At 49.0% G+C, this 24625-nt stretch overlaps 1 protein-coding gene across 6 annotated transcripts in view; it reads right to left on the reverse strand.

Annotated features, from left to right (window-relative positions):
- CRIM1 (cysteine rich transmembrane BMP regulator 1) overlaps positions 1-24625 on the reverse strand; it is a 174231-nt gene that overhangs the window by 16434 nt on the left and 133172 nt on the right. For all 6 annotated transcript variants that reach the window (XM_059660105.1, XM_059660103.1, XM_059660104.1 and 3 more), the window contains 6 exons: positions 23241-23369; positions 15796-15952; positions 13057-13178; positions 11757-11966; positions 7592-7807; positions 3688-3909 (listed from right to left, as the gene is read on the reverse strand). In XM_059660105.1, coding sequence (XP_059516088.1) covers positions 3688-3909; positions 7592-7807; positions 11757-11966; positions 13057-13178; positions 15796-15952; positions 23241-23369 — 1056 coding nt within the window. The remainder of the gene's footprint in view (positions 1-3687; positions 3910-7591; positions 7808-11756; positions 11967-13056; positions 13179-15795; positions 15953-23240; positions 23370-24625) is intronic.

The following is a 24625-nucleotide window of genomic DNA, read 5'->3' on the forward strand; positions in this document are numbered from 1 at the left end:
CTGCGGCCGTGTTTCCCGACATTGCCATGTTAACACTGCTGCTGGTGAAGGAGCGGAGGGGAGAGCAAGAGAACCCTCCGCTCTTTCGGCTCCGCGGGCCGGATAGAACAGCCGAACGGGCCGGACCCGGCCCTCGGGCCGTAGTTTTCCCACGGCTGAGCTAGAATGTGCCCGAGGTGAGCTTATGACCCTTTGGCTCCAAAGTAAGTTCCCTTTCCAACACAGGTTATTCATCTTAAGAAAACATGCTGGGGACACAGCTGTGAAGACTCTTCCGATGAATATGCCAGTAGAACAACACCGTAGCTTGAAAATGTACTACATGCAATTCCATGGGTTGTGTTGTTAGGAATGCAATTAAATAGTATTTACTAGGTTTGATTCCTGGGCTGAATTAAATACCCAATGATCAACTGGTGTTCCAGAGAGACACTATATATATTTATCTCCAGAAAAAGATACCCAAACAAATAAACAAACCTAAGCAGAAATGAGTGCTGCACAACAGACTGGAGAGCGAGGGCAGACACTGCCTCTGTCAAGGAGAAATATTATCAATCATTTGCTAGTTGAAGATCACGGCGGTATTATAAGCAATTAGACAAAGCCGTTCACTTCACGAAATTAATCCTCAATCCTATTAATTATGCCTGTGTTACACATTCTACCGAATTAGCACACATAATACGAGGCCTTCACACATCAGAGGGAGGCATTATCACTGCACATTAGCGACTTGATAATTTAGCTGAAAGGAACACAAAACTCATAATTACTCTGCTTTTAAAGGGATCACCACTTTTCTCTTAGGGAAGAAAGAGAAGGAATACCTCACAGGGTGACAGCAAGCATGCTTTTGTGTAGGGGTTTTATCACCAAAGTCAGACTAAAGGCAGGTTTGAGGGGTTTAGAGATCTCTGGTTGTCTAATTAGGGAGACCATTCACCCACGGAGGAGCTGTGCAGCCATGGGAGGCCAGCAAAGGGGGAGGGGCAGCACGCAAGACCCTGGGAGCAGCTTATCTGGGTTAGGAGGGAGCTGGGCTCAACCTGAGAAAGCCTAGGACAGGGGACAGTGCCAGGGCTGTCCCCGGTGCCGACTGGAGGAGCGATCGGGTGCTTTAAGACATTCCAAGGCATGGCTTCCCATCTCTTCCCTCTGCTAGGTGGCCTCTGAAGGCGGACTCAGGCTCTGCCACCGCGGCACGGTAACTGCCTGCAGGTGTGCTAGTGCCGTGAGGCTCCGTGCCTTCCGTACAGAGGGAAGCTGCTAAGAGAACAAGCCTGGTGAGAGGGAGGGAGCAAACTGGAGTCAGAAAATCCCACACCACAGTCAGGAACTGAACTTGACTTCGCACACTTGGACACCAGGGGCGAAGAAGGATCCAGGCTAATGTAATAAGGCGACTTGCAAAATAGGTCTGATGACTACAGAAGGGAATGCGTGACTATTTCAATAATAAAACAGTGTGTGAAGCATTAAGGTGAACGAGTGAACAGCAGCACACAGTGTGCTCAGCAAATGTTAAGTGTCCCCCAAAGTGTTTCCCTGAACATAAGCCACAGGTTTACGTGACACAATTACACCCATGTCAGTAAGGAGCAGGGGCAGTTGTGGAGGGAGATGTAACAGACACAACATTCCCAGCACACAATTATGAGCATGTATGAACCACAATTTAGTGGAAGTGCTTGCAAGTGAACCTAAAATCAAAATCACAATTTGGACCAAAATGTTATTTTCTTCCCTACACTAAAGAAGATTGTACAGTCTAAATGACGCAGAAATTGAAATGGGAAATACAAAAGCAAAAAAAAAAAAAAAAGGCAAGGACACTATATTATGACTTGCAGGCATCTCATCGTATGTTTGAATTTGTTAAACTGGTTTTGTGAGAAAGAGAAGTGATTTACTATCGTCATTTAGAAACAAACTTACTAGCTGAGCAACTTACTAATGACAAATTTATCAATTAAGCAGCAAAACGCCACAGGAGCTTTTATCTAAACAAAATAACCTGAACATAGGCAAGATTCACCGCTGGATTCTGCCCTGAAGGGCTAGGCAATTACCAGCGCCCTGGGCCCGTTTCCTGAGTGGGACCTCAGAGCCCTGGTGGATGCGTGAACCCTTCCTTCAGGACCGGCGCTCTCATGTCGAAATGGGGTGACACCGGCTGTCCCTCTGCCCCCTCCCACCCCTGGCCTGAACAGCGGCCGAGGCAGGTCTCGTATTTAGACCTCACCCAAGGCAGTGCTATTTTCCGTAGGAATTTTGGTCAGCCCTTTGAAAAGGTCAGTGGCACTATGCCTTGGTATATTTTTGGCTCCACTTAGGAGCTACAAAGCTCACGGGAATTACAGCCGAACCCAAGGTCGCACTCATGAAAAGGTGGGGCAACCACACGACCCATCTGCTTGGGACACTCCTGGTCGACAGCTGTTGTCCCATCACACGTTATGAATAGACCCCCTTTCACTCTCAAAAGCACCGTGGTTTGAAGAATAAATGACAGAGATGGTCAACCTATTGAAAGAGAACCCAGCTTTCAAACATACATTGAAATACTCCCCGACCAGGACACAGAACATCCCTGAGAGCAGAAATTATGTTTTTGGAACATCTTTCCATCTCTTGCAGACCAACATGCAGAATAACAGAGCAAGCGGCCCTCCGCCCAGCGGCCTGAGGCCACAGCCACGGCCACGGAGAGGGAGCGTCCTGATGATGAGCTCCTGTCATGGCCCGAGCGTGGCTCCTGGGCTCACCCGTGGGAACTGCTACAAAGCTCCGCGGCTGGATCGCTCCTCCTCAGGTATCACCCCAAAACATGCAATGACTTGTCTCCAGAAAGCACACGAAAATCTCCAACCAGAGTGCACAAGCCTGCAATCACTGCAGCTCGCCTCCCTGTCCACCTGCTATCGGAGTAGAGGGGCACCGCTGGATGGCGACACACCACTGTCTCCCACGTGACTTTATGAGCTTTCCTTGGTACAAAAGCAATAAAGGAGAGCGAGAGCCTTGGGAGCGAGGCTGCGCCTCTATCGGAGCTGCCAGCTGTCGGCGCATCGCCTCCTGGGCTCCGGGGCAGCACCTGGCTTGTGTCCCGGGGACTGGCTTGGGTATAGACGTCAGGGACTAATACGCGCGTGTCCTCTGCTCACGAGCCGTGTCCCCCTGGGTCACCGGAAGGTGAGGGCTGTCAGTTACCCAGGCCCCACTCTGTGTCCCTAGGCCCTGAGGATGGACAACTGTGCGGCTGAAATGGAACCAATGAAGTGTCAGCAGACAGAGGAGATACCGGGAGGTAAGTCGGTATTTCGTAGGTAGTGACCTGAAGGCAGGGGCAAGCTTTATGCGGTAAGTGCTGTAAGGAGATGGGGGATTCCATGGGGAACACAAGGCCGCCGGGAGCGACAGGGCAGAGAAAGACAGTTGGGGTCTTGGGAAGTCTGAAATGGCCAAGCAGCCCAATAGGACAGGCCAGTGCGGTACCGTCAGGACATTAGTAAGCCTTAGCTCGGGAACACATCTTCCACGTCCTCCCCGCCGGACATGACTACTCCGACTGTGGCACAACAACCAGAAAACCAGATTTCACAAACAGGAGCGGATCCAGGCACAGGGCCGTCGATGAAGACGCAGCGGCCCCAGCAGAGCCGAAGGACTCTGTCTCGGTCTTACCTATGCAGTAGGGACAACACTGGCCCTTTCTCAGGACAGGTCTCTCACAGGATACTGCCGGGCAGGACTCGGAGAAGCAGCTGATGAGGCTGTTCATGCAGACGCAGCTGGTACAAACGTCAGGCTTCCAGGACTCGGCGGCCAGGAACATGGCCCCCTCCTCGTTCCTGCAGTAGCTGGGCTCGCTGTCGTTGCGGGAGGGCGAAGGCTGGAGAGGCGCGTCTGGAAAAACAAACAGGAGGTCAGCAGGGGAAGGGAGGTGCTGCAGGCCAGGCCACCCAGAGTCCCACGGGAAGCATGCTCAGTCATGCGCTTGTGTGCCACGGTCCTTAAAAATGTCACAGTCACGTCTGGCCGGCGTGGCCCAGTGGTTGGGCGTCAACCTATGAACCAGGAGGTCATGGTTCGAGTCCTGGTCAGGGCATATGCCTGGGTTGCATGCAGGAGGCAGTGGATCAAGGATTCTCTCTCATCACTGATTCTCTCTCTCTCTCTCTGAAATCAATAAAAATATACATTTTTAAAAATGTCTTAGTCACTAAATAGCAAATCTGATTCCACCAGGGTTTGAATTTTAAAACAAAGAGGCTCTGTTAGTGGCTTGCACAATACCGACTCTCCTTCCTTGGATTTTTGGGGGGGTGGTTGAGGACTTGAGTCACAATGTAACTCGAACAGGACCATCCCTCTCCCTGTTTTCCCAGTTTCCCTTGCACCTGGGGGGAGGCGGGTGCCACGTCACCTGTCTGCGGCTAACGTGACCTCCTGGCTAGTCAGAGGACTTCTGGGACAGCTTCCACTGCCTGAAGAGAAGGGCGGGTGCGATGCCCTCCTTCCACATGCGCCTGCCTCGAACGCAGTGTGTAACCTGCAGCTCTAACACCCTTATCCCACGTGTGAGAGAAGGGCCTCACGTCACTAAGACCCTGAGTTAATGCGAATAAACACCAGCCCCCAAACTTCCTGTCAAAGAAAGCTCTGCCTACATCCACCCTACGCAAGCCACAGCCGCACCGACTCTCACTGCACCGCCCCGAACACCTCTGTGCAATATCCCAGCGTGCACGTTCGCGGCTGGGCGATGACGGGAGACCCACATCGTTCATCAGGATGCGCCCCCAGGGACGTCGTAGGCATCTTCCCCTAAAGACTGTGGCCAGAAGGTTCCCAGATCCAGCTCCCGCTGGAAATGGACACCCGGATAACCCTCTGGGTCCTGTCCACTGAAATTACGTGAAACTGTAACTTCAACCAGAAAAATGACGGGGATGTAACAGGGGGAAATGTGTGAGTGAGAGTCCCAGACCAGAAATCTCACAATTCGCCGACAGAGGAGAAAGCTCTTCTAAACCACTGCTCGATTCGAGAGGCCCTGATGGTCTACCTAGCAACCGTCTCCGAGAGGCACGTTTCTCAGTGGATACAGGGTCTGAACGTTAAAGAATTACCATGTGCTCCTGTCAATCAACGTCAGGAACTCAGTGAGTGAGCAGCTCTGAATGTCACTCTCTCCTCGCACCCACCTCCCAGCAGCAAGTGTGATCTGACCGCGAGAGCCCCCCCCAGGCCGGAAGGAAGTCAGCAAACGAAATGGGCCCACATCTTCTCCTCTATATTTGTAACGTATCACCTCAGTCCCGAAGGCGGGCACAACCCAAAGGCAGCCACTGGGTCCACTGCTGCACCTGTGCCCAGTGTTGGGCCTGCCCGCACAGCCCACATCCACGTGGCTCAGAGATGGAGGGGCAGGATTACGTTCTCAGTGGCCCTTCTGGGTCAGCCGTGTCTAGGAATAATCACTTAAGAGACTGACCAATGCCAACTTTTGCTCTGGCTGGAAATTGGGACAACTCACACTCCAGACCTCACCAGGCTCTGCAAATTGCCACGAGGTTGCTGTGGGTTAGGAGAGCTTAGCTCCTTCAAGCAATGCCGCACCTCATCCTAAACATTGCAGAGAGAGAGCAGGAACAGCCCTTCATCTTTGGGCTGAGCCTCTGAGCCAATGAATCTGGGCCACAGGTGGTGAAGTCCCCCCCCGCCCCCTCCTTCCATCAGCTCCTGCATTTGTCCCCAGATCCTAGTACGAGTGGTAGCAGAGGTGCTTCCCACTTCAGCTGAAGGTTCCCAGGGTATATGTGCTCCTCATTCTTTCCTTTGGCGGCGATCCTCTCACTTTGTCATTATTTACGCAAATGTCGAAGACTGAATCACTGCTCCACAGGCCGGGAGCTGTGCCTGTTGCCATTAACCTGGGGAACCCCATGGCACAATCCAGGCACTCCGCAGTATCTGTCAGATGAGTGATCTAAGTGGCCACCAATTCCTGATCACCAGTGAAGATGCCGCTCCAGGGGTCTCTACCAGGAGGACGGGAATAGTCAGGGCTACGTATGAACACAGAATCATCGGCAGGATTTACATCTGAATAAAATAGGGATAACGGTAGAAGCATGGGAGGGACTGGGCCATACATACCCTAACAATGGAGTACATATGAACTCCTTCTTATACCAGAAAAGATGCTGCACCCACTAAGCTTCTCAGATTACCTCGGCGGCTATTGCACGGAAGATTGTGTACCAAGACGGTCACACCGCGGCAGCAGTGCGTGCCGACAACAGTGAGCGTGTGGCTATACCTGCAAGTCCACCCGAGGCAATTCAAACAGAGCATCAACGTGAACCCTGGCTGGCCGGGGGGCAGACAGGACACTGGATTCCGGCCGGCCCACCAGATGATCCAATGTAAAAAAAGTAGCAAAATGCAAGGGTTGATGTTTTACTGCACAGAAATGCCCTACGAATATACATTTAGAAGGTAAATGGTTACTGATGTAAGTTGAAAAGATAAAAGATTAAGCAACAACAAAATAAAACTAGTGAGCTGTCAATTTGGTAATTTTATTTATACAAATTAAATATCTTTTGGGAAAAAAGTCATATATTCTAGTATTAATTTGGAAAATAGTCATACATTCTAGTGTAACTAAAGTGCTACTCTAGTTACAAACCAGTAACTTATGTTTAAAATCCTGACAAAATCTGATTACATTTGTTCCAGGACCATCAATTTACCTGCTACGGCCAGATTATCTGAGAACGAGAAGAAAACAATATTACTCTTTGCACGAGCCGTGCCAGTCACTTAATTCTTCTGGAGCGTAAGTTATTCATCATCACAGGCGGGAGGGGTGAGCATTGTGTGTATTTCAGTGACTGCCCTGCTCAACATTCTCCAAGTACCCTCCCCACCCTTACATACTTCAGAGAATTTTATTGATATTATTCATCAAGATCTGCTCTTTCCATTTGTTAAAGACAGAGATGGCTTTTCACATTAGCGAAATCCTTTGGAATAACTGGTGCGGCAGGACTATCTCCTGCGTCTGTGATGTAGGATTAAAAAAATGAACAGGGGGGTGGGGAGGCGATGGCTTCTAAGTCACCTCAGGTACAAGGCATATTGAACTCATAAGTATGTGGTCTATAGAGGGGATGGATTTCTTTATTTATTTAAAATTTACCTTTATTGTTGAAAGCCCCCCGCCCCCTCACCATGAACCCTCTATTCCCCATCCCCACCCTTCCCCAGGCCTTCACCGCACTATTGTCTGTGTCCATGGGCTATGCATATATGCACGAAAGGTCATTGGTTAATCTCTCCCCACCCCTTCCCTCTGAAATTCGTCAGTCTGTTGCATGCGTCCATGTCTCTGGATCTTTTCTGTTCATCAGTCTACTTTGTTCATTAGAGTTAGAGGGATGACTTTAGAGAGCAGGCCGCCAAGTGTTTGTGCCTGGGTTACAGGTGATGGCTTTGGGACCCTCATGCGGGGCTCAGCCTGCTGGCCCTGCCCAGTGACAATGCCTGAGCCACAGCCTTCCCCGCCCCGCGCTGTTACCTGTGCACTGCGGGCAGCAGGAGTCCTGGGTCCGCGAGGGGTTCTGGCAGAGCAGCGGCGGGCACACCTCGGTCTCACACATCACTCGCCCGCTGTGGCAGGTGCACTGAGTACAGGAGTCTATGTTCCACGTTTCTCCTTCCACAAAGTACTCTCCTCCAGGGGCGTGGCAAATGGAGGGGGCGCTGAGCTCGGGCTTCTGCTCCACAAGGTCATCTGGGAAGGACACAGCATCCACACACAAGACGTTACTCGTCAGCAGCCATCCCGACGCCCGAGGAGCCTGGTGTCGCGTGCTCCAAGGGGCAGAGGATGAACTGACGGTGAAACACCTCCCTCTGCTCTTCTCAGGAGAAGAGTGAAGGGCACAGTCCTTGCACAGCAATAAACACAAGGCGACAGCACAAGAGGCAGTTTTAGGAAGTGAGATTCAAGTGGCCCGAGTTTAAAAATCATGACCGGCCCTGGCAGGGTAGCTCAGTTGGTTAGAGCGTCGTCCCAATATGTCAAGGTTGTGGGTTCGATCTCCGTCAGGGCACATGTAAGAAGCAACCAATGAATGCGTAACAGACGTAAGGGGAACAAATCGGTGGTTCTCTCTCACTCTCTCCCTCCCCTCCCTCTCAAATCAATAAATTAAAAAAAAATTAATAACAAGGGAATCCAACAGGAGCATTAAATTACAGGAGCGAACTCCGACCACAGGAAAAGGAATGAGAGCCTCAGGGGAGATCTGTGGATGTGCAGGACTGCCCAGACCAGGGGTGGGCAAACTTTTTGACTCGAGGGCCACAATGGGTTCTTAAACTGGACCGGAGGGCCGGAACAAAAGCATGGATGGAGTGTCTGTGTGAACTAATATAAATTCAAAGTAAACATCATTACATAAAAGGGTACGGTCGTTTTTTTTGTTTTTTTTTTTTTTTTAGTTTTATTCATTTCAAACGGGCCGTAGTTTGCCCACGGCTGGCCTAGACTGAAGATGTTTTTCATGCCCTGAATGCTTGCTAAGGTCCAATTGCCATGCAACGTGCTCTCTCTACATGTGTTATTTCACTTCTTTACATCGACCTTGTGGGGAAGCTGAGGGCTCAGAGTGTTAAGGGCAGACAAGGGATCGGCACGGGTAAGCCTCCAGGTTAAACATAATTTCCAACTGCTCCGCCCTCTCCATTATCCCTCGGGCCCCAAGCACTCTGGTGCTTGCAAATGCATCCTGCTGCTGAGCTGGCCACTCCCTGGCCTCGATCCACTGCCAGCAACTGAGCAGGAATGTTCTGCAGAGTCAATGGTCTGGAAACTCTCACCTGAGAATAAACACTTTTTTGGGGAATAGCATCATCAGGAGAGGAGAATGCTCAGAGGCGGGTGATAACTCTGATTTCTTTCCCGGGCGGAGAGGTGATTCTGACCTCTTGATGAGGTGATAATGATAGAGAGGGAATTTAATGCTGCAAATACCTAGGAGGTTCTGGGAGTTGCCTCGAGGTTGTGCTGAGGGAATGAGAAGTGTGAAGACATGAGCCATATTTGTGTAATCCAAATACAACAAGCATTTCAAGGAGGTGTTGACAGTGTCGAACCCCGCTGAGGGGCAGTCTGGAGACGCAGGGCGAGCTCACGCCTGGAGCTCAGCGGAGGCCGGGCCCCAGGAGAACGCCCTGTCTGTGCAGATGCTTGGTGCTGAATCACCCAAGAGCTCACAGGCTGTCATTTTCAAAGGGGCGGCCAGCACGCGAGTCCACGCTGATGAGATACATGGCAGGGGCTGAGCTCCAGTTGAGGAGGTCACTCTCCTCTCAGCTCCATCTCAAGGGAACTGGCAAGACTGGAACTCTGAGCGGACACGCAACAGAAACCTGCCAGCAGCCCAGGCTTACATTCCTAAGCCACTGGACCCCATAATATAGGAGGAAAGGAGAGAGGAAGGCAAGAATGAAAACTGAGCTGGGGCAAGAGGACAAAGGGCCTTTCTCGTGGTTTACAGAGAAAACGGAACACTGCTCCAAAAGCACTGATAAACTGATGCCGGAAGAGGGCTGTCCTCTCGTCTCATTTGCTAATAACTCCCTCAGATCTGTGTACATACTATGTACCTCGAGGCACAGCATGTGAGTGGCCACAGAGATGGAGCCGAAGGAGGAACTGTAAGGTAGGGGTGAGAAAGAAAACCACCACCAAGAAACAGTATCATTGGGTAAGTCTTCCATCAGAAGGGTTTCGGACTGCTCATGTAGCCCAGAAAAAAAAAAAGAAAAAAAAAAGCCAATCCTGGAATGGAAGAGGGAAGAAAATATTCTTTGGAGGAGGAGACCATGAAGGCAACCAGCCATTCTGGGATCTCTAGTAAGAAGAATCCATATGTGGCAATCCACTAGGATGAAGATATTTGGGGAAAATATACCTACGTATCCACAGACAGGGGTGGGCAAAAGTAGGTCTACAGTTGCGAGTATGCGAGGGTTTATGCGTGTATTGTTTGTTAATTATTGCATTATTGATCTGTGTTATGTACACCAATGTCTACCCACCCCTGTATGTCAATGTGCATGTGTTCTTATACAGGCACCCACAGTAACTTGGTGTGTGTTTGCATTAGCACTTTGAGGATCTCTGTGACAGAGAAAACCAGCTCGGGTCCCACTAACTTTCTGTTCTAGCCGAGCGTCTGTCCTCAGACTGCCTGCATTCTGCCCGCATTCGCACAGTCGGACTTGCTGGGTGTGTGTCCAGCAGAGACCCAGGCGCGGCCCGCACACCACACACTCCTGCCTCTAATGAAAGCAAGGGGTCTGCACTGGAAGGCGTTTTTCCTTCCTCAGAGTCAACACAGAGTTTTGTTTCACCAAATTGCTCACTGACCTTCTGTTGCAGTGGATTCTTGGTGGTTTTTCCCTAGTTGATAGCAGAGCACGTGTAAAAGGAAATAGTTTTGGGACAGAGCACACCTGACTGAGCTACGGGGAAAATACATCCAACCGAACAGTGCAGCCTGGTCTTTCCGGGGGCAGGAGGGCTGCTTGCACGGGAAAGGGGGGGCGGGTGCAGGATCTCAGAGCTGCAAGAGAGGCAGGTGTCCCTCTGCCTGCCTCCAGGGCACTAGGGCAGGTGAACCTGGCAGAGTGCACCACCTCCCTCCAGGCTGGGCCTGCCTTGCTGCATGGACCAGGCCTGGGTTCCCGACTGCAGACTAACCCACAGGCAGACACCAGACCAGGGCCGACCAGAAGGAAAATGGCCACGACTCCGAAAGCTGACAAGTACTTTTTAACTTTAAGAGAAACCTGATGCTCGAAGGGAGCCTTCCCTTCTTCCTGCCTTCCTCCCGACTGACAGTCTCACTCTGGGTGAGAGAGTTCATCTTTCTGTGTCTGTTTGACAAGTGAAAACCGGCTAAGTGTGTTTTCCCCTAACTCCTGCACTGGGGAAGAAATAATGGACAGAAGACTGTCTTGAGCTCTTTGGACAAAAAGCACGAGATGAAGCATTATGCTAATGATGACTGGCACTGACAACCGTAATCCGGACCCCCAGGAGTCAGAATCCCTTCTGCTCTTCTGCTAACTTATCTTGATGAGCGTTACTATGATTTTAAATGTTCTGGATGTGCGGTCACTCTGAATTTCTCCATTTGGCAAGCATGCCACATATCCAGTAATTTATTCCCCCACCCCCCGCCCCCAAATCCATTAATTTAAAAAAGAGCAATAGCTGTGGACTTTAATAATCCTCTCCATCTCCAATATTACTTTTGTAAATAACAAGCTTTTATGGAACACAATTAACACCAATCTCTTCCAATTAACTAAGACTTTTCAGCCTTAATCTACGCTCCATCAAATGAAGAGCTGGAATTGAAGAAGTGCATAGGCCCACAGCCTTTACACAAATGTAGTTCAAAGACCAATATAATTGAGGGAGCCATTCAAAAATAAGAGAGGGGAGTTAGAGCTTTTGATTTTTCTCTGGCCTCTGGCTGAGCGTTTACAGCACTCGCTGACCCTGTGTCTGTGGTTGACCAGAACCACGGAGCGCTGACCTGTGTTCCAGGCCGTGCCCTGTGCCCTGCATCTCCCCCCACCCCCACCCCCAGCACAGATGTGATGAGACCCGCTGGGCAGACATCACTGCGTAGGGAATGCACCAGACGGCAGCCGGCTTTTACCTGAGCACGACGGGCAGCACTGTCCTGGGCGGATGGTGGGGCTGCCGCAGGCGGGCACCGGGCAGGTGATGAGCGCGCACATCTCCCGGCCGTTGTGGCAGTAGCATTCTCGGCACCCGTCATGCCAACTCTCCTCGTTTTTATGGTGATGGCCGTCCATGGACAGGCACGTGCCGGACAGGGCAGGTGAGGTGGGTGACGCGGGGACCTCTGCACGGACACAAGGCAGCCTCGGTAAGGACGCGGCGACCGCACAGGGCGAACTGCCCGCAGCGTCCTCGCAGGGAATGCTGCCCAGCCACCCCACGCCCGTCTACGAGGACAGGTTACTCAGGAAGAGTTTCAGTGAACATGCTCGCAATTTTGGAAAAAACCAACAAAAACCCTGCAAGTATATTTCTGTCCTATTTGTGGGATTACCGGTGGGTTTTACTTCTTTCATTCAACTTCCTCATTTTTTATACAACAAACAAGCATTGATTTCACAGCAAATGTTGCCCACATGTTTAATACCTGCAGAACAATCACTCTAGAAGTCACCCAGTGGGGGAATCCCGGGCCCCTGGCAGCTGGCGCGGTTTTGGTCAGCAGCAGAGTTAAAGCAGGGACTGGATTTTTGTTTACTCTGACCCCTAAAAACACCATTAAGGTGGCAACTGTCCAACTTTGAAAAAACAGAATGGAGGGATCTTTTATTGCTTCATCTGTGGATCATGCTGACAACTAAATCGCAGTGTGGGGCGGGCAGGGGGCTGGAGCTGGGGGAGGGCGGGAACGGTGCCTAGGCGAGGCTCAGTGGCTTAGGACCGGCCCTGGGGTGGGAGGGAGTCCCCGACCAAAGGTCCCGTGATTCTCGCCTGTAACCACGACAGGCCGGCGTGTGCTTATGCAGCAGACGTCTAAATTCTCATGGAAACAATAAGGGGACTGTTCAGTCACACCCACCTGAGGGAGTCTGAAAAGGGATCTTTGCTGTCTCAACTGTATCCATCCACTGCGGACGGAGGGAGACTATGGAGGTCAAGATCAAGGTGCTTCAGGCTGAAGCTCTGAGACAAGTCAACCTGAAGAGCTGAGCAGTGGTCACCTTGGTCGGTGGGCCTGCCCTCTGTGCTTGCTTTAAATTCTATTGTGAGCTTTCCCTGTTAAGGTGACAGGAAAAGGGCAGGTCCCACAGAGAGGGACATCTGTGTCCGAGTAGACAGCAATCACTGAGACTGTCATTGACATGACGCCCTCCTGGCCCTGGCTGCGGAGCTCCTGGCCGCTGAGGAGGGAGGGGTCACGCGGTCACACCTACCTCTGCACCTGCAGGTAAGACAGCCATGGCTGTCGTTCTGGAAACCCAAGAGGCAGGTTTTATTGCACGGGAGCTCTGGGCACTTCCTGCAGCGACAGATGTCACAGCCGTGCTTATTCTTCCTGAGTAATTAAAATTTTGTCAGAGGTCAGAAACATCCCAAAGTCTGGAGTGATGCCCAAGCACTCAGACCGAGGGCCGGGACGCGAGATCATTACTAAGCGGGAGGACCTGACTTTTGCTCCCGAAAGCTCCTGGAGTGGTGTGCGATGAGCTCCCCGTGGCCGCGACCACTCCCACCCAGGCTCAGGCACGCATGTGCTTCTGGGACGTCAATGTCAGAACCCCAATCACAGGGCTGTCCATCTCATCAGGAGCAGTGGCACCACAGCGACACAGGGTGAATGTGCAACTCCGTGACCAGCATGGCGAGGGATACACTGTCAGTCGGGGTTGGAGGACAGTGGTGGGGGCAGAGATCCTTCTTTGGCAAGGGCCACAGGCTTCCTCCCATGACCACAGTCCCTGAGAAGTTGCAGCAAAATGGTAACGAGAGATCTACTTATGGACACTTATGGGAGGCGGAAGGCGTGAAGGATCCGTGGAGCTGGGATGTAACACACGCTGACCGGCAGTAAGAGCCCTGGGAGACCCCGCAGTCAGTGTACAGGAGCTGCTCTGAGGAAAGCGCACCCACAGGAAGAGGCGCCGCCCAGGGGTATGGCAGAGGCATGTGGGGCAGAGGAAAAGGTCGAGGAACGTTTTCCCCCTTTAATAAGCTAGAGCGCCTAAGTCTGTGCCGACTGGAAAGATGATATTAAATAAATGAGTATATGCTTATCAATATTATCACCGAGTTTAAGTGGAGAGTTTTCTGGGCAAATAATTCTCACCAATGATACCTTCCTTTCTCTTTTTTTTTTTTCTGAAAAAGAGAAGGATACTGCCTGTTACAGAAAGAGCTCACCCACTCTGTCTTTTGGCCACTGGCTGCAGGCCGGCGTCCTCTTTCAGGCCCACCATCTCATCTACAGGAGGAGTGATCTTATTTACACCCTCGGGGTTCATCCCAATTAGCCCTAAGTGGCAGAAGTGGTGTTCAACTTAAAAAGAAAAAAAACACCCCATTCTTTCTCATCTTGGGCCAAGTAAGGGGCTCTACAACAAGACAGCCCTATGGGAAAACCGCGGTGCCCCTACAGCTTACCACTCCTCAAGGGACAATTAAACTGCGATTTACTGGGCAAAATGGTCTACTTGTTTGCTTTCACACAGTGAGGACAGCGAATTAAATGAATTATTCATATTCATGTCATATACGGTGTCATTTTCAAGGCCTGCCAAGGCTTCAACTGATTTGTTTGCTCACTCACTTATTCATCCACTGCCGGCTCCTCCCTCCTCCGTTCCACAAGCACTAACATGCAGGAGTGATCGCCGGGCAGGTGTACACCAGCACCAATGCTGCCCTCATCCTAGCACTCCCCCGTGGTCTCTGGCAGGGTTTCCCTTCAGAGGCTGCCCTAGTGAAACAGCTACTGCTCTGGCTGAGGGGATACTCATCGTCCACGGTGGTCAACTTGGTCCTCCCGGATGTGCTGACCGACAGGAAGACAAAGGGACGTCTCTAATCCTCTAGGATGAAGGCTCGACTCGAGCGCAGCCTTGACCCTGAACTCATAACCCTGCACCAAGTGGCTGCAGCAACTACGATAACAATGCTCTACTCTACATCAGCAGCGAAGCTAAGAAATACCTTGACTATTATTAGTATCAGATTCATACTTTAGGATTAAGAACAATGATGATGCGTTTACTTGGGGAATTTTTAAGAATAGTGTTCCCAACTCATGCAATTAAATTTAGAATTAAGGTTCCTCACCTCCTTGCCAAGCCAGAATTTCCAAGAAGAATAATAAAAATGATGACGTTAATAAGATGGGCAAGATATGAAGGCGCTAAGTCCCTGAGAGGTAGTACTGTATAAATATATCAAATTGAAAAGGGAGAAAGACTAAGCAGAAGGGAACCAAGGAAAGATGATAAGGTAACATTCTGAAAGGAAACTTTTAAAGGGACCAACTTGATATAAAGGCAGAGAAATAGATGCCAAGACAGACACTAGAGAACAAATGTGTCTATCTCGCCCGCCCTGGAATAAGCTGATTTCACGCGGTTTGGCTCACTCAAAAGTATTTGAAAATGAGAGTCACGATCCCCATGTTCAAGAAAATTCACAAAATCTACTGCTATATAAAGAGAAAAGCCGTTATGAACTGTAGACTAGCACCAAGGTCAGACATAGAGGCATGGCCGGTGCGGGTGCTCGGTACCGCAGATGGGTTCCTGCCAGCCGACCTCCAGAATGGGTTAAACAACTGAGTCCCCGGGACAGCTGTGAAAGGTACACGCCTCTCCAGCCCCCGGGACACACAGCCCTCCCACCCCTGCGTGTCCAAGGGCCCTGCCATGGACAGGTGGCCCGTAACAGCCCCCGGGCAGCGTCCCCACAAGGACACCTTCATGAAAGGGAAGAGTGAACTTGACTCTCATCTGGGGCGGCCCCAGGCTAACCCGCCTTCCTTATCCACCTGACAAAACCAGCACGGACATTCTGGACTCGGTCCACAGCGATTCAGTCGCAAACACACACAACAGCTGACAAACACAGGTACGTCCAGACGTTTCACCAAGTTACACACAATTCGGAACAGACCTTCCGCATTCAGAAATACGTACAGGTATCCAAACGGACAGCTCTTGTCACAGGTGGTGAGCCTGCACTTCTTGGGCCGGGGGCGGCACCGACAGATCTCGCAGCTGTGGGCGTCCGTCAGGAAGCCGAAGGGGCAGTCCAAGGTGCAGCCTCGCAGGAGGCCCCAGCACAGCTCCTCCCCTGCGGAGACACGACAGCGGGTTCCTTCCAACGAGGACCGGGCAGAGCACGGGGCCGCCGGCCACTCCCCTGCCTTCCCGCCCTCCACACACACCCCTCCACACACAGCCTCCGCTGCGCCACAGCCACATCAGGAAGGGCTGCGATCCACAGAGTGTGCTATGCTATGGCTATCACCACACAACCCCACGCTCTGGTACCAATATATACAAAAAGAAGCCCAGCCCTGAAAGCCGGATTTCTGAAGTATATCCTAGCCGGGCGCTGGTGAATACTGTTTGCCGTGTGGAAAAAACCTGAGCAAATTTTTTCATGAAATTTGATCTTATTAATCACCTCACACTACTGATTACCATTTACTGGTCAAATGTGAGAATTAGAAACTTACACCCAAAATTTCATTATATATTTTGTTGCTACACTGTATGACCATCATAACGTACGTTCTTAAATGTTCACACATATTTACCCTGACAAGTTATCACATAATCCTGCCTATTACAGAATGAAGCGTAAAGGCTTTCTTTACGCTTTTTTTTTACAATATGACAAAATATTTCACTCAGCTGTTTTCTCCACTACTGATGAACATCCAGGTATTTGGATACACTTAAATGACTAAAACAGACGTGTGCCGCAGGAATATCTAGATTAAGGTTTAACTGCACTGTTTGAAATGTTCAAAGTGTCTCCTATTAGTTTTAACTTACTGGTTTAGAAGTGTGTGTGTGGGGGAAGCAATGGTGATTGGCAGAAGAAACGACTACAGATATTAGCTTACGACTTCTAAAAAGACTGTAAAAGATATGATGTAAGGATTAACAGCATAATACGGAGAATACAAATGTGAAGGTAAAGAAAGCATGCTTTGGTGATGGAACGAAAGCAAGCTGAGACCTGTCTGAATTAACTGGGGAATCTGAGTGGTGGCAAACGTCTGGGGATGTTTGATTATTGTTCTGCGTGGGTTAGTAAGATGGGAAGCAGAGACGATTTATCGTTGAAATAATACATTAATCTTTATTGTTTTTGGACATCCTTTAAGCCTAAATATTATAAATAATGCACACACTATTAGGAAAAACAGAGCACATTAGTCCCTTCCACTCACAAATCTTCTAATCTAAAATTAAACCTTAACTACAATTAATAGGTGAAATGAGCTCATGTTTTTACGTAAGTGTTTTAAGACAGCATCTTTCATGAATCTTAGCTGGCGATACACACGTTTAATTTGCTATCTTTTAAAAAGGAAAATGTGATTTATGGTATAATTTTCTACTTTGTCACGATCATAAACCTTTCGTTACATGTGCTTAATACAACCTCGTGGGTCTGTATTACACTGTGAAACAACTAATTACTAATTTGCATCCTTAAAAGCCACATTTTAAATGCCTCCCTTAAAAATTTGTAATTATGTAACCTGAAAGGCCATCATTTTTCAACCCTCCCCCATTCCCGTAGGTAGGGAACGGAGATGGAGGGAGAAGACCTCACAGCCACACGTCTTTCTCTAACACCCAGACCCACGCTGTGAGCCCATGTTTCCATTACAAGCATTTTTCGGTCACAACACCAAGGTGATTATATTGGGAACTGGACGAGTTAAAAGCACTTGAGAACTTCCCAGAGCCAACATCCCTGGGCATTCAATTCCTTGAAACTTTGGAGTCTGATCACCTCTGTGCCTTTATTTTTCTAGTCCTTTAGAAGAGGAGTTTTTCTATAGACCCTAATCTAGAATGGGCTTCACCCTTAAAGAAAACTGTTGCATCGCCAAGTTAAAAAACATTTGATAAAAACTAATTCTGATTTTAACCACTTCTGCTTTGCAATGGCTGCTCCTTAAGCACAAGTGGGCAGCAGGCTCTGTGTCCGCTCCCCACAGAAGGGGCTGGCGGATAGGGGCCTATTTCCCTTATTTCCACAGCCCAGGTGCTGGCCTGGTGTGCAGCGTGGAGCGAGTGTTCAGCATGTATTTGCAGAAGGGACCCATCAATCAATGTCCTTGCTATTCACTCCTCCACTCTCATCCAGGCTGCCCATACTCACAGAAAAAATAACAGAATGAAAAAACTTACTTTAATAGTATTGGAAATTTTCCAAAAAATACTGGCACTTGTTAAATATCTCAAAATGCCACCTTTCTAGCTCAGAGACTCAGAACATTAAAGACGGCCTGGAAGGCAGTCCTAGATCCATGTAATTATGGACTTTTAAAAAAGAGAAATATCTCATCGAGGCAAACATTTACATAAAGAGCAGAAGAAAGAGACGAGAAAGGTCTTATTCATAGATGGGTGGGGGTATATAAGTCTGTCTGAAAAGCTTTAGTGCCTCACGTGAGGCAACCCCACAAAGAATGGTGGCTTCGTGGTCATAATTTTTCACCATTATATGACTTCACTGTGATCTATAAATGCTTGGGAGATAGGCATTGAAGGGAAAGTTACAAATCATGGCCAAGTACAGGGCCTGTGCGTATGGCTGGTCGATAGCAGCTACAAAATAAACTCTCTGTTTACTCTGGAGAAAAAGAGATGTTTGCTCCCAGGGCCAAGATGCAGCCCCACTTTATTCTCAGTGAACACCCTGTAACTCACACAGGGCACAAGGTGACAGCGCCCCCAGGTTCGCTACACTCCTCTGCTACCTACCTCGCCCTGGGCACTGGCAATTCCCATCTACCTGCCAGATCCATTAAGTGCGACAGAAAGTTCCTGAAACTATTAAAGAAATGCACCACTGTCAATGGGGCTCCCTCTGTGACCCTAAGTGGTTGCTCAGTTACACTCAATAAACACGGGGAGCCCGCCTCCCTAATACTGGATGCTGCAACCTTCTGTAGATGCCTGATTCAGATACATAAGCCATAAAAAATACGAAGGCTTTTCCTCCCTGCTACCACCATTCATCTTCTATGTTTGCATCCATTTCTAGACTAAAAGCATTATGAATTCCTAGAATTACAGCATGTCAAAAGTGGAGAAGTTATAAATATTCCAGCCAAATCCACTTGATTTAAATAAGGTGCCAAAAGATGAAGGGCATTTGATTCACACAGATATCACCTGTGCATATTGTTCATCTAGTGAGCTGAAGCTGACAGCAACGAACATTTCTAGTTAAAAAACAGTGTTATTAATAGTCCCACCAATACTGTTATTAGTAGCTTATCCAAATGATCTAATGTTTGTTGCCACTGAACTTGCCTAAATATCTCCCACCCCATTTCTCTTTATTTTAAATATGTCCTTGAGAACATGAGTCAGGGGTTAATTTCTCTGTGTGCACTCGATGCACAACTTCGCTTAGCAGTGTGAAAAGAAGGGCATTTGTTAGCGATCCAAAGGAAAGGATCCTCTGCCATCCCTGCAATGGACTCTGAAGGACATGTTTCTACTGGGGTTTGGTTTCAATCTTAGAACTAATTGTCTATAATATGCTTGATATGCGAGATGAATGGAAGAAAAAAATGCATGAGTGAACAACAAACCAATGAACAGGACAGAAGTATTTACTTGGTGCTCCTCTTACTCTAGGAAACCTTGATGCCAGCGGCCTACAGACAGACGCATGATCCCTAACAGAAAGCTTAGGCATCTACGGTTAGGACCCTTGCACATGAACAGGCTTGTGGTGGGATGCAGAAAAATCACATGTGGGAGACATTTAGACAAAATTGTTACTTATCAGGCGGCTGCAAAGGGAAAAAGAACACACTCATGCCACCCTTCACGACAAGAAACTTCCTTTTTCCCTAACTAAAACTGGGTAAGAGAAGGAGAATATTCGAGGGTTTACACGGAAAGCCGTGTGTGAGTGTCCGGAGACAGGAAGGACCGGAGGCAGGCTGGTGCTGGAACAAAGGGGGGAAGCTGGGGGCTGTCCACGTCAGCTTGCTTGGGCTGACTCAGAAATGGACGCTATAAAACAGCTACGGGCTAGAGGAAACAAGTGCCGTCTCGGTGAGTGACGCTAGCACTGCATGCATTCCCTTAGTCCTCAGAATAACCCACTAGTTAGGTATGATTACCTGACCTTCACAGAGAGGGAGGGCAGAGGCCCGGGGAAGTAAGGAAGGCCACTTGCTGCGATCACTCAGAGGCCAGAGCCTGGGGGAGCGCGGGGTGCACACAACCACAAGAATCTGACAGCCACGACCTGGCATACGGTTAAACCTGACTCACCTCCCAAAGGAGTGGCTTGCAAACACGTCAAATAATCAGGATTGCTGCTGGGAGGGGAGGGGGCAGAATGCTCTAGGACTAGACTTCTGACACTAAGGTCAGACTGACAAATTCCACGTGGTGTTTAGTTATATTTTTAGGTAAATGGATGGTGGCAGTGAGTGAGATGGCAAAAGACTAATCCAGGTCAAGACTCTCAGTGCGATGAAATGGATTCGTGGTGAGCACGGCGAGTCCACAGACAAGAAAGACGTCCAGTGGCATCCCTCCTTCTAATGGCTCCTGCTCATTCACAAACCAACACCTGCCGTGCACCGAGCCCCAAGCCCCGAGCCCGAGGGGGGGCTGGGAGAGGAGCCAGCTACTGCCGTACTCTGGTGTATACAAGTGACTGGATTCTCACAGGACTGAAGCGTCCTCCTAATAGAATTTGGCTTGAAATGCTATTTCATTAGTGTGTCAGGTACTGATTTCTTTGCTTTGGGCAGGCCTTTCAGTTTATTCATCTTTATGGCCTGAACACCTACTACAGAACCTAGAACTCGGCAGGTGTTGTCTATACCAGGCAAAGGAAGAGAGAGGGAGGAGGGAAGAAAGACTAGACAGACAGCCTTACACATAGGTAAAATTTGCAAAGAATGAGTGGCTAGTAAAGATGTGTATGTAAAACAAACAAACAGACAGAAAAGACAAGATGCAACGGTGTCCCTTACATCTGTCTTCTTCCTACGCGTTAATGAAATGGAGGAGCAGACATTCCCTGTAGGAAGCCAGCACGCAGCACTGACACGAGGCAGGCCGAGCAGAAGCTTCCCAATGGCCTCGTTTACAAAAAGCCAGAGAGGCGCTGGTGACTCGCCTTGATGACAACTGGGAGAAGCTGCTTCTTCGGACGTCACTACAAAGGGCTCATTGTGGGGTGGCGGGTCTCCGGGGACAAACGTTCCTGACAGAAAAGCCCAGGTGAAGGCGGTAGGCGGGGTGACTAAGCACAATGACCTCTGTACTTTTAGGCTTCAAAAAATTCAGAAAAAAATGTCGGTCCCCTCCCGTGATCAGAAAGGATGTGTCGCTCAAGAGAGAGAAGAGGGACTAAAATGTAAAGGCCTCACACACAATCGCTGATTACCTTCTTGTCAAAAAACAAAGTTGGCCATTTAAATACAGACGCAGCTGCCAAGGCGGCTCCCTAACGCATCGGGTTTGGCTATCAAAGGCCGAGAGGTGGGTGCCCGGCTGCCTCCTCTGGGCAGAAACACTGCAGGATGGCCCCCATGACTGGAGGCTTCTGGGAAATTTACAGATGGCAATACCATAGTCACAACCACAGTTCTATCAACTCCGTTTTAGTGCCAACTCCACCAGGCTGACAGAATGACAACTTGCAATTAAGAAAAACAAATTACTCAACTCCTATTTCGTATCTGAGTATCAAAATAGCCTCACATCGGAAAGTATGGATCTGTAAAGGCGAAGAGGCAGAAAGCCCGAGATAGTGGCTAAGTCAGGTGAGCCTCCATCTGCATTGAGGAATCCCAAGTCTCTGAGCCGGGGGTAATCATCCCCCGAGGCCCAGAGAACCTGCTGATTAGGGAAGCGTTGTCTGTGTTTAGGAGAGATCAGAGGGAACGGAGGGAAGGAAGCCCAAAGGTCAGTTCAGAAAAGACAGAGGATTCTAAAACGACAGAAACTGAGCCTGACATTCACAATGGGACATTCTGCAGGAAGAATGGTTAAACGTGTGGTTTGTGACATTTAGAAGAGAAAGGCCTGGCCGCCAGGAGCCAGCGTAGGTTCAGGAAGGAGGAGCTGGGCCCCACTGACTTCATTTTCTGTTTAAAATGGGGTTTCCAGCAAAGGGATGCGTCCAGGACCAGGTCTGATTTCAGACAAGATCCTGGTCGAGTGTTTCAAGACTTCCGCATGGAGATGGAGGCGACGTGTCGTTTTGCAGGAAGGTCTTTAGAGCGACAGGAACCTGCCCTTCGTTCTGTACAACTTAATTTTAGTCCAGTGTTTTGGAGGAGGACATGTAAGTGATGCTCATTTAATATAAGCTGGAGGCATTGAGGTATTCGATCAGATGACCAAGAGTAAAAAAATATCCTAACTAGTTGGAAAATGGTTTGAAACTCTCAGGATAATTTCTTGTCAAATGTGGCCTTGTATTTATGTCATTCAAGAAAAACAAAACAAAACACCAAATGTTCAAAACCAGAGCAGATGAGAACCACCTAACAGCAGCTGATGACCTAGTGTGAGGGAACAGGGTGTGATGAGAGCCAATGCAAACTCAGGCCACACTGGAACTGCACCGACCAGGCTAGACTCTGGTGCATTTTGTGTGTTTCTGGGCCACATGTTTATATAGGGTGTCCCAAAATTCACACAAGATTTGCAATTGAATTGCAAATCTTGCGTGAATTTTGGGACACCCTATATAAGGACAAGGACGTACTCTAAGTGGGTCAAAAGATGGAAAGGACTAAGGGAGTTCTAGGAACGATATCGCCTGGGGAGTGGCTGAGGGCACTGAAGATACTGACTTTGGTAGAAGAATTAGGGGCATTCATAATCATTTGAAACGTGAAGGGCGAGCGGTTGTGCGTGCGGAGGAAATGTAACAGACTCTATCAAGTGTCAGAGGTCTCGCTCGGGGACGTGACTGGACTCCACACGGAAGTGAGCTGGAACCACACAGAGAAGCACATCCTCAGGGTCATGCCCGCCACACACAGAGTGTGACACCCTGTGTGGGTGACCTCCTGGTCCCTGGGTGGCCCAGCAAGGTGATGTTAGAGGGAGAGCAACAGGGAGGTTAGAAAGACGTACCCAGGGCTCTGAGGGCGGTACCCATGATGCATGAGAAGACAGAGAAATGAAGACGAAAAACAGAATAAAGAAGCAGTGTCTTGGCCCTTCTCTTTCGCCCCCCATGACTGTGAACTTGTCTGTGTTCAGTACAATTTTTTCTTCTTCTTTCAGGTTGCTCAGAGGATGTCATGAACGGCAAAAGATAGTCAATCACATAATGTGCTTTGACAATATCCTACCAGGCTCGGAAAAAAACAAAAACCTGTCTCCCGTGTACTTACTGCTTTTGCACTGACAAGCTCGACAGCCATTGTGGTCAAGCTTGAAACCGTAAACGCAGTCCTTCTCTGTCAGGGTGCAGTTGGGTAGCTCCCCGCACGCCGGTGGATCAATTGTGATGTAGGTTGGTTCTAATCATAAAAAGAGAGAAAAAGTCAGTGAAACATGATTATCTCTTAGAAGCTATTCAGTCTTAGAAATTCCACAGTGCAATAAATTAACAAAAAACTAATCCATTTTCATCAAATCCTAAACTTTTATACTTTCATAGCCATTTTTTTAATTGAATCTAGAGGTGGTATTGGTTCACAAAAATCACACAGGTTTCAAGTGTACGACTCAATAAAACATCCTGTCTTTAACCTCTGAAAAAGAAGGTTTTCAATTTAGATTTTTGACAATCCAAAAGCTCTATTTCTTTATGTGTGAGCAACTTCTGCATTTTTGGGTACACAATACTCCTCTGAGGGTCACCACTACAGGAAGCAGGTAAGAGAGGGTAAGGTGAACTCACACAATACTTCTCTGAGGGTCACCACTACGGGAAGCAGGTAAGAGAGGGTAAGGTGGACTCCATTTAAATTGTTAACTGCTCTTCTACTTCTTCCTGATGTTTTCTGAGTTTACTTTTTTATAATAATCAAGACACTGCTCCCAACTGTCAATGATCTCACTTTCCATTTTGCAACATTTCTGAAATGTTAGCTTTTTTTTTCAAGTCAGTAACTCAGAGATGTTTGAGGCTAGCTTGAAACATCTAGATTTCTTTCATCTTTCATGCGACAGACCTTCAGCTAATACGGATGGTACCATGGGGAACAGGGCCTAGGAGCTTCTACTCAGGGCCTCGGCTTATGCGTGTGGCATAATGAGACACAAGGCCTTTGAAAAGAAGAGCGAGCAGCCACCCGGGAAGAGATACATAGAACAAAAACAAGGTGGGGCGATGTTTTACCTTCCCTGCCATAGAAACGACGAAGAATTGTTCTGGGCAATAAGAATACAGTGTACTGTGTGTCTACATCATGTTTCCCGCGCTCTTCATTCAACGCCTTCGAGCTTCATCACATTCCAATGAGATGGGTGCCATCATTGGTCCCATTTCACAGATGAGACAATCCCGTACACCGGCTTGCCCAAGGCCTCAGAGTTAGTAAGTGGTGGATCCAAGATTCAAGCCCACGATCTGGCTCCAAGCTCGCACGCTCTCGGCCTCTGTGCAACACAAAGCCCGCCGCACGGGCTCCTGCTTCGCAGTGCAAGGGGAGGGACAGTTTATGTCGCGCCAGGCTGTGCTGAGAGTGCGGTCAAAGGGAAGAGAGACACTCGCATATTTATGGAGCCTCTTTTCAACCCAAAGATACTCTGAACGTCTTCAGTGGACGCT

Source organism: Myotis daubentonii, chromosome 12 (genome assembly GCF_963259705.1).
Source record: "Myotis daubentonii chromosome 12, mMyoDau2.1, whole genome shotgun sequence".
NCBI classification, from domain to species: Eukaryota; Metazoa; Chordata; class Mammalia; order Chiroptera; family Vespertilionidae; genus Myotis; species Myotis daubentonii.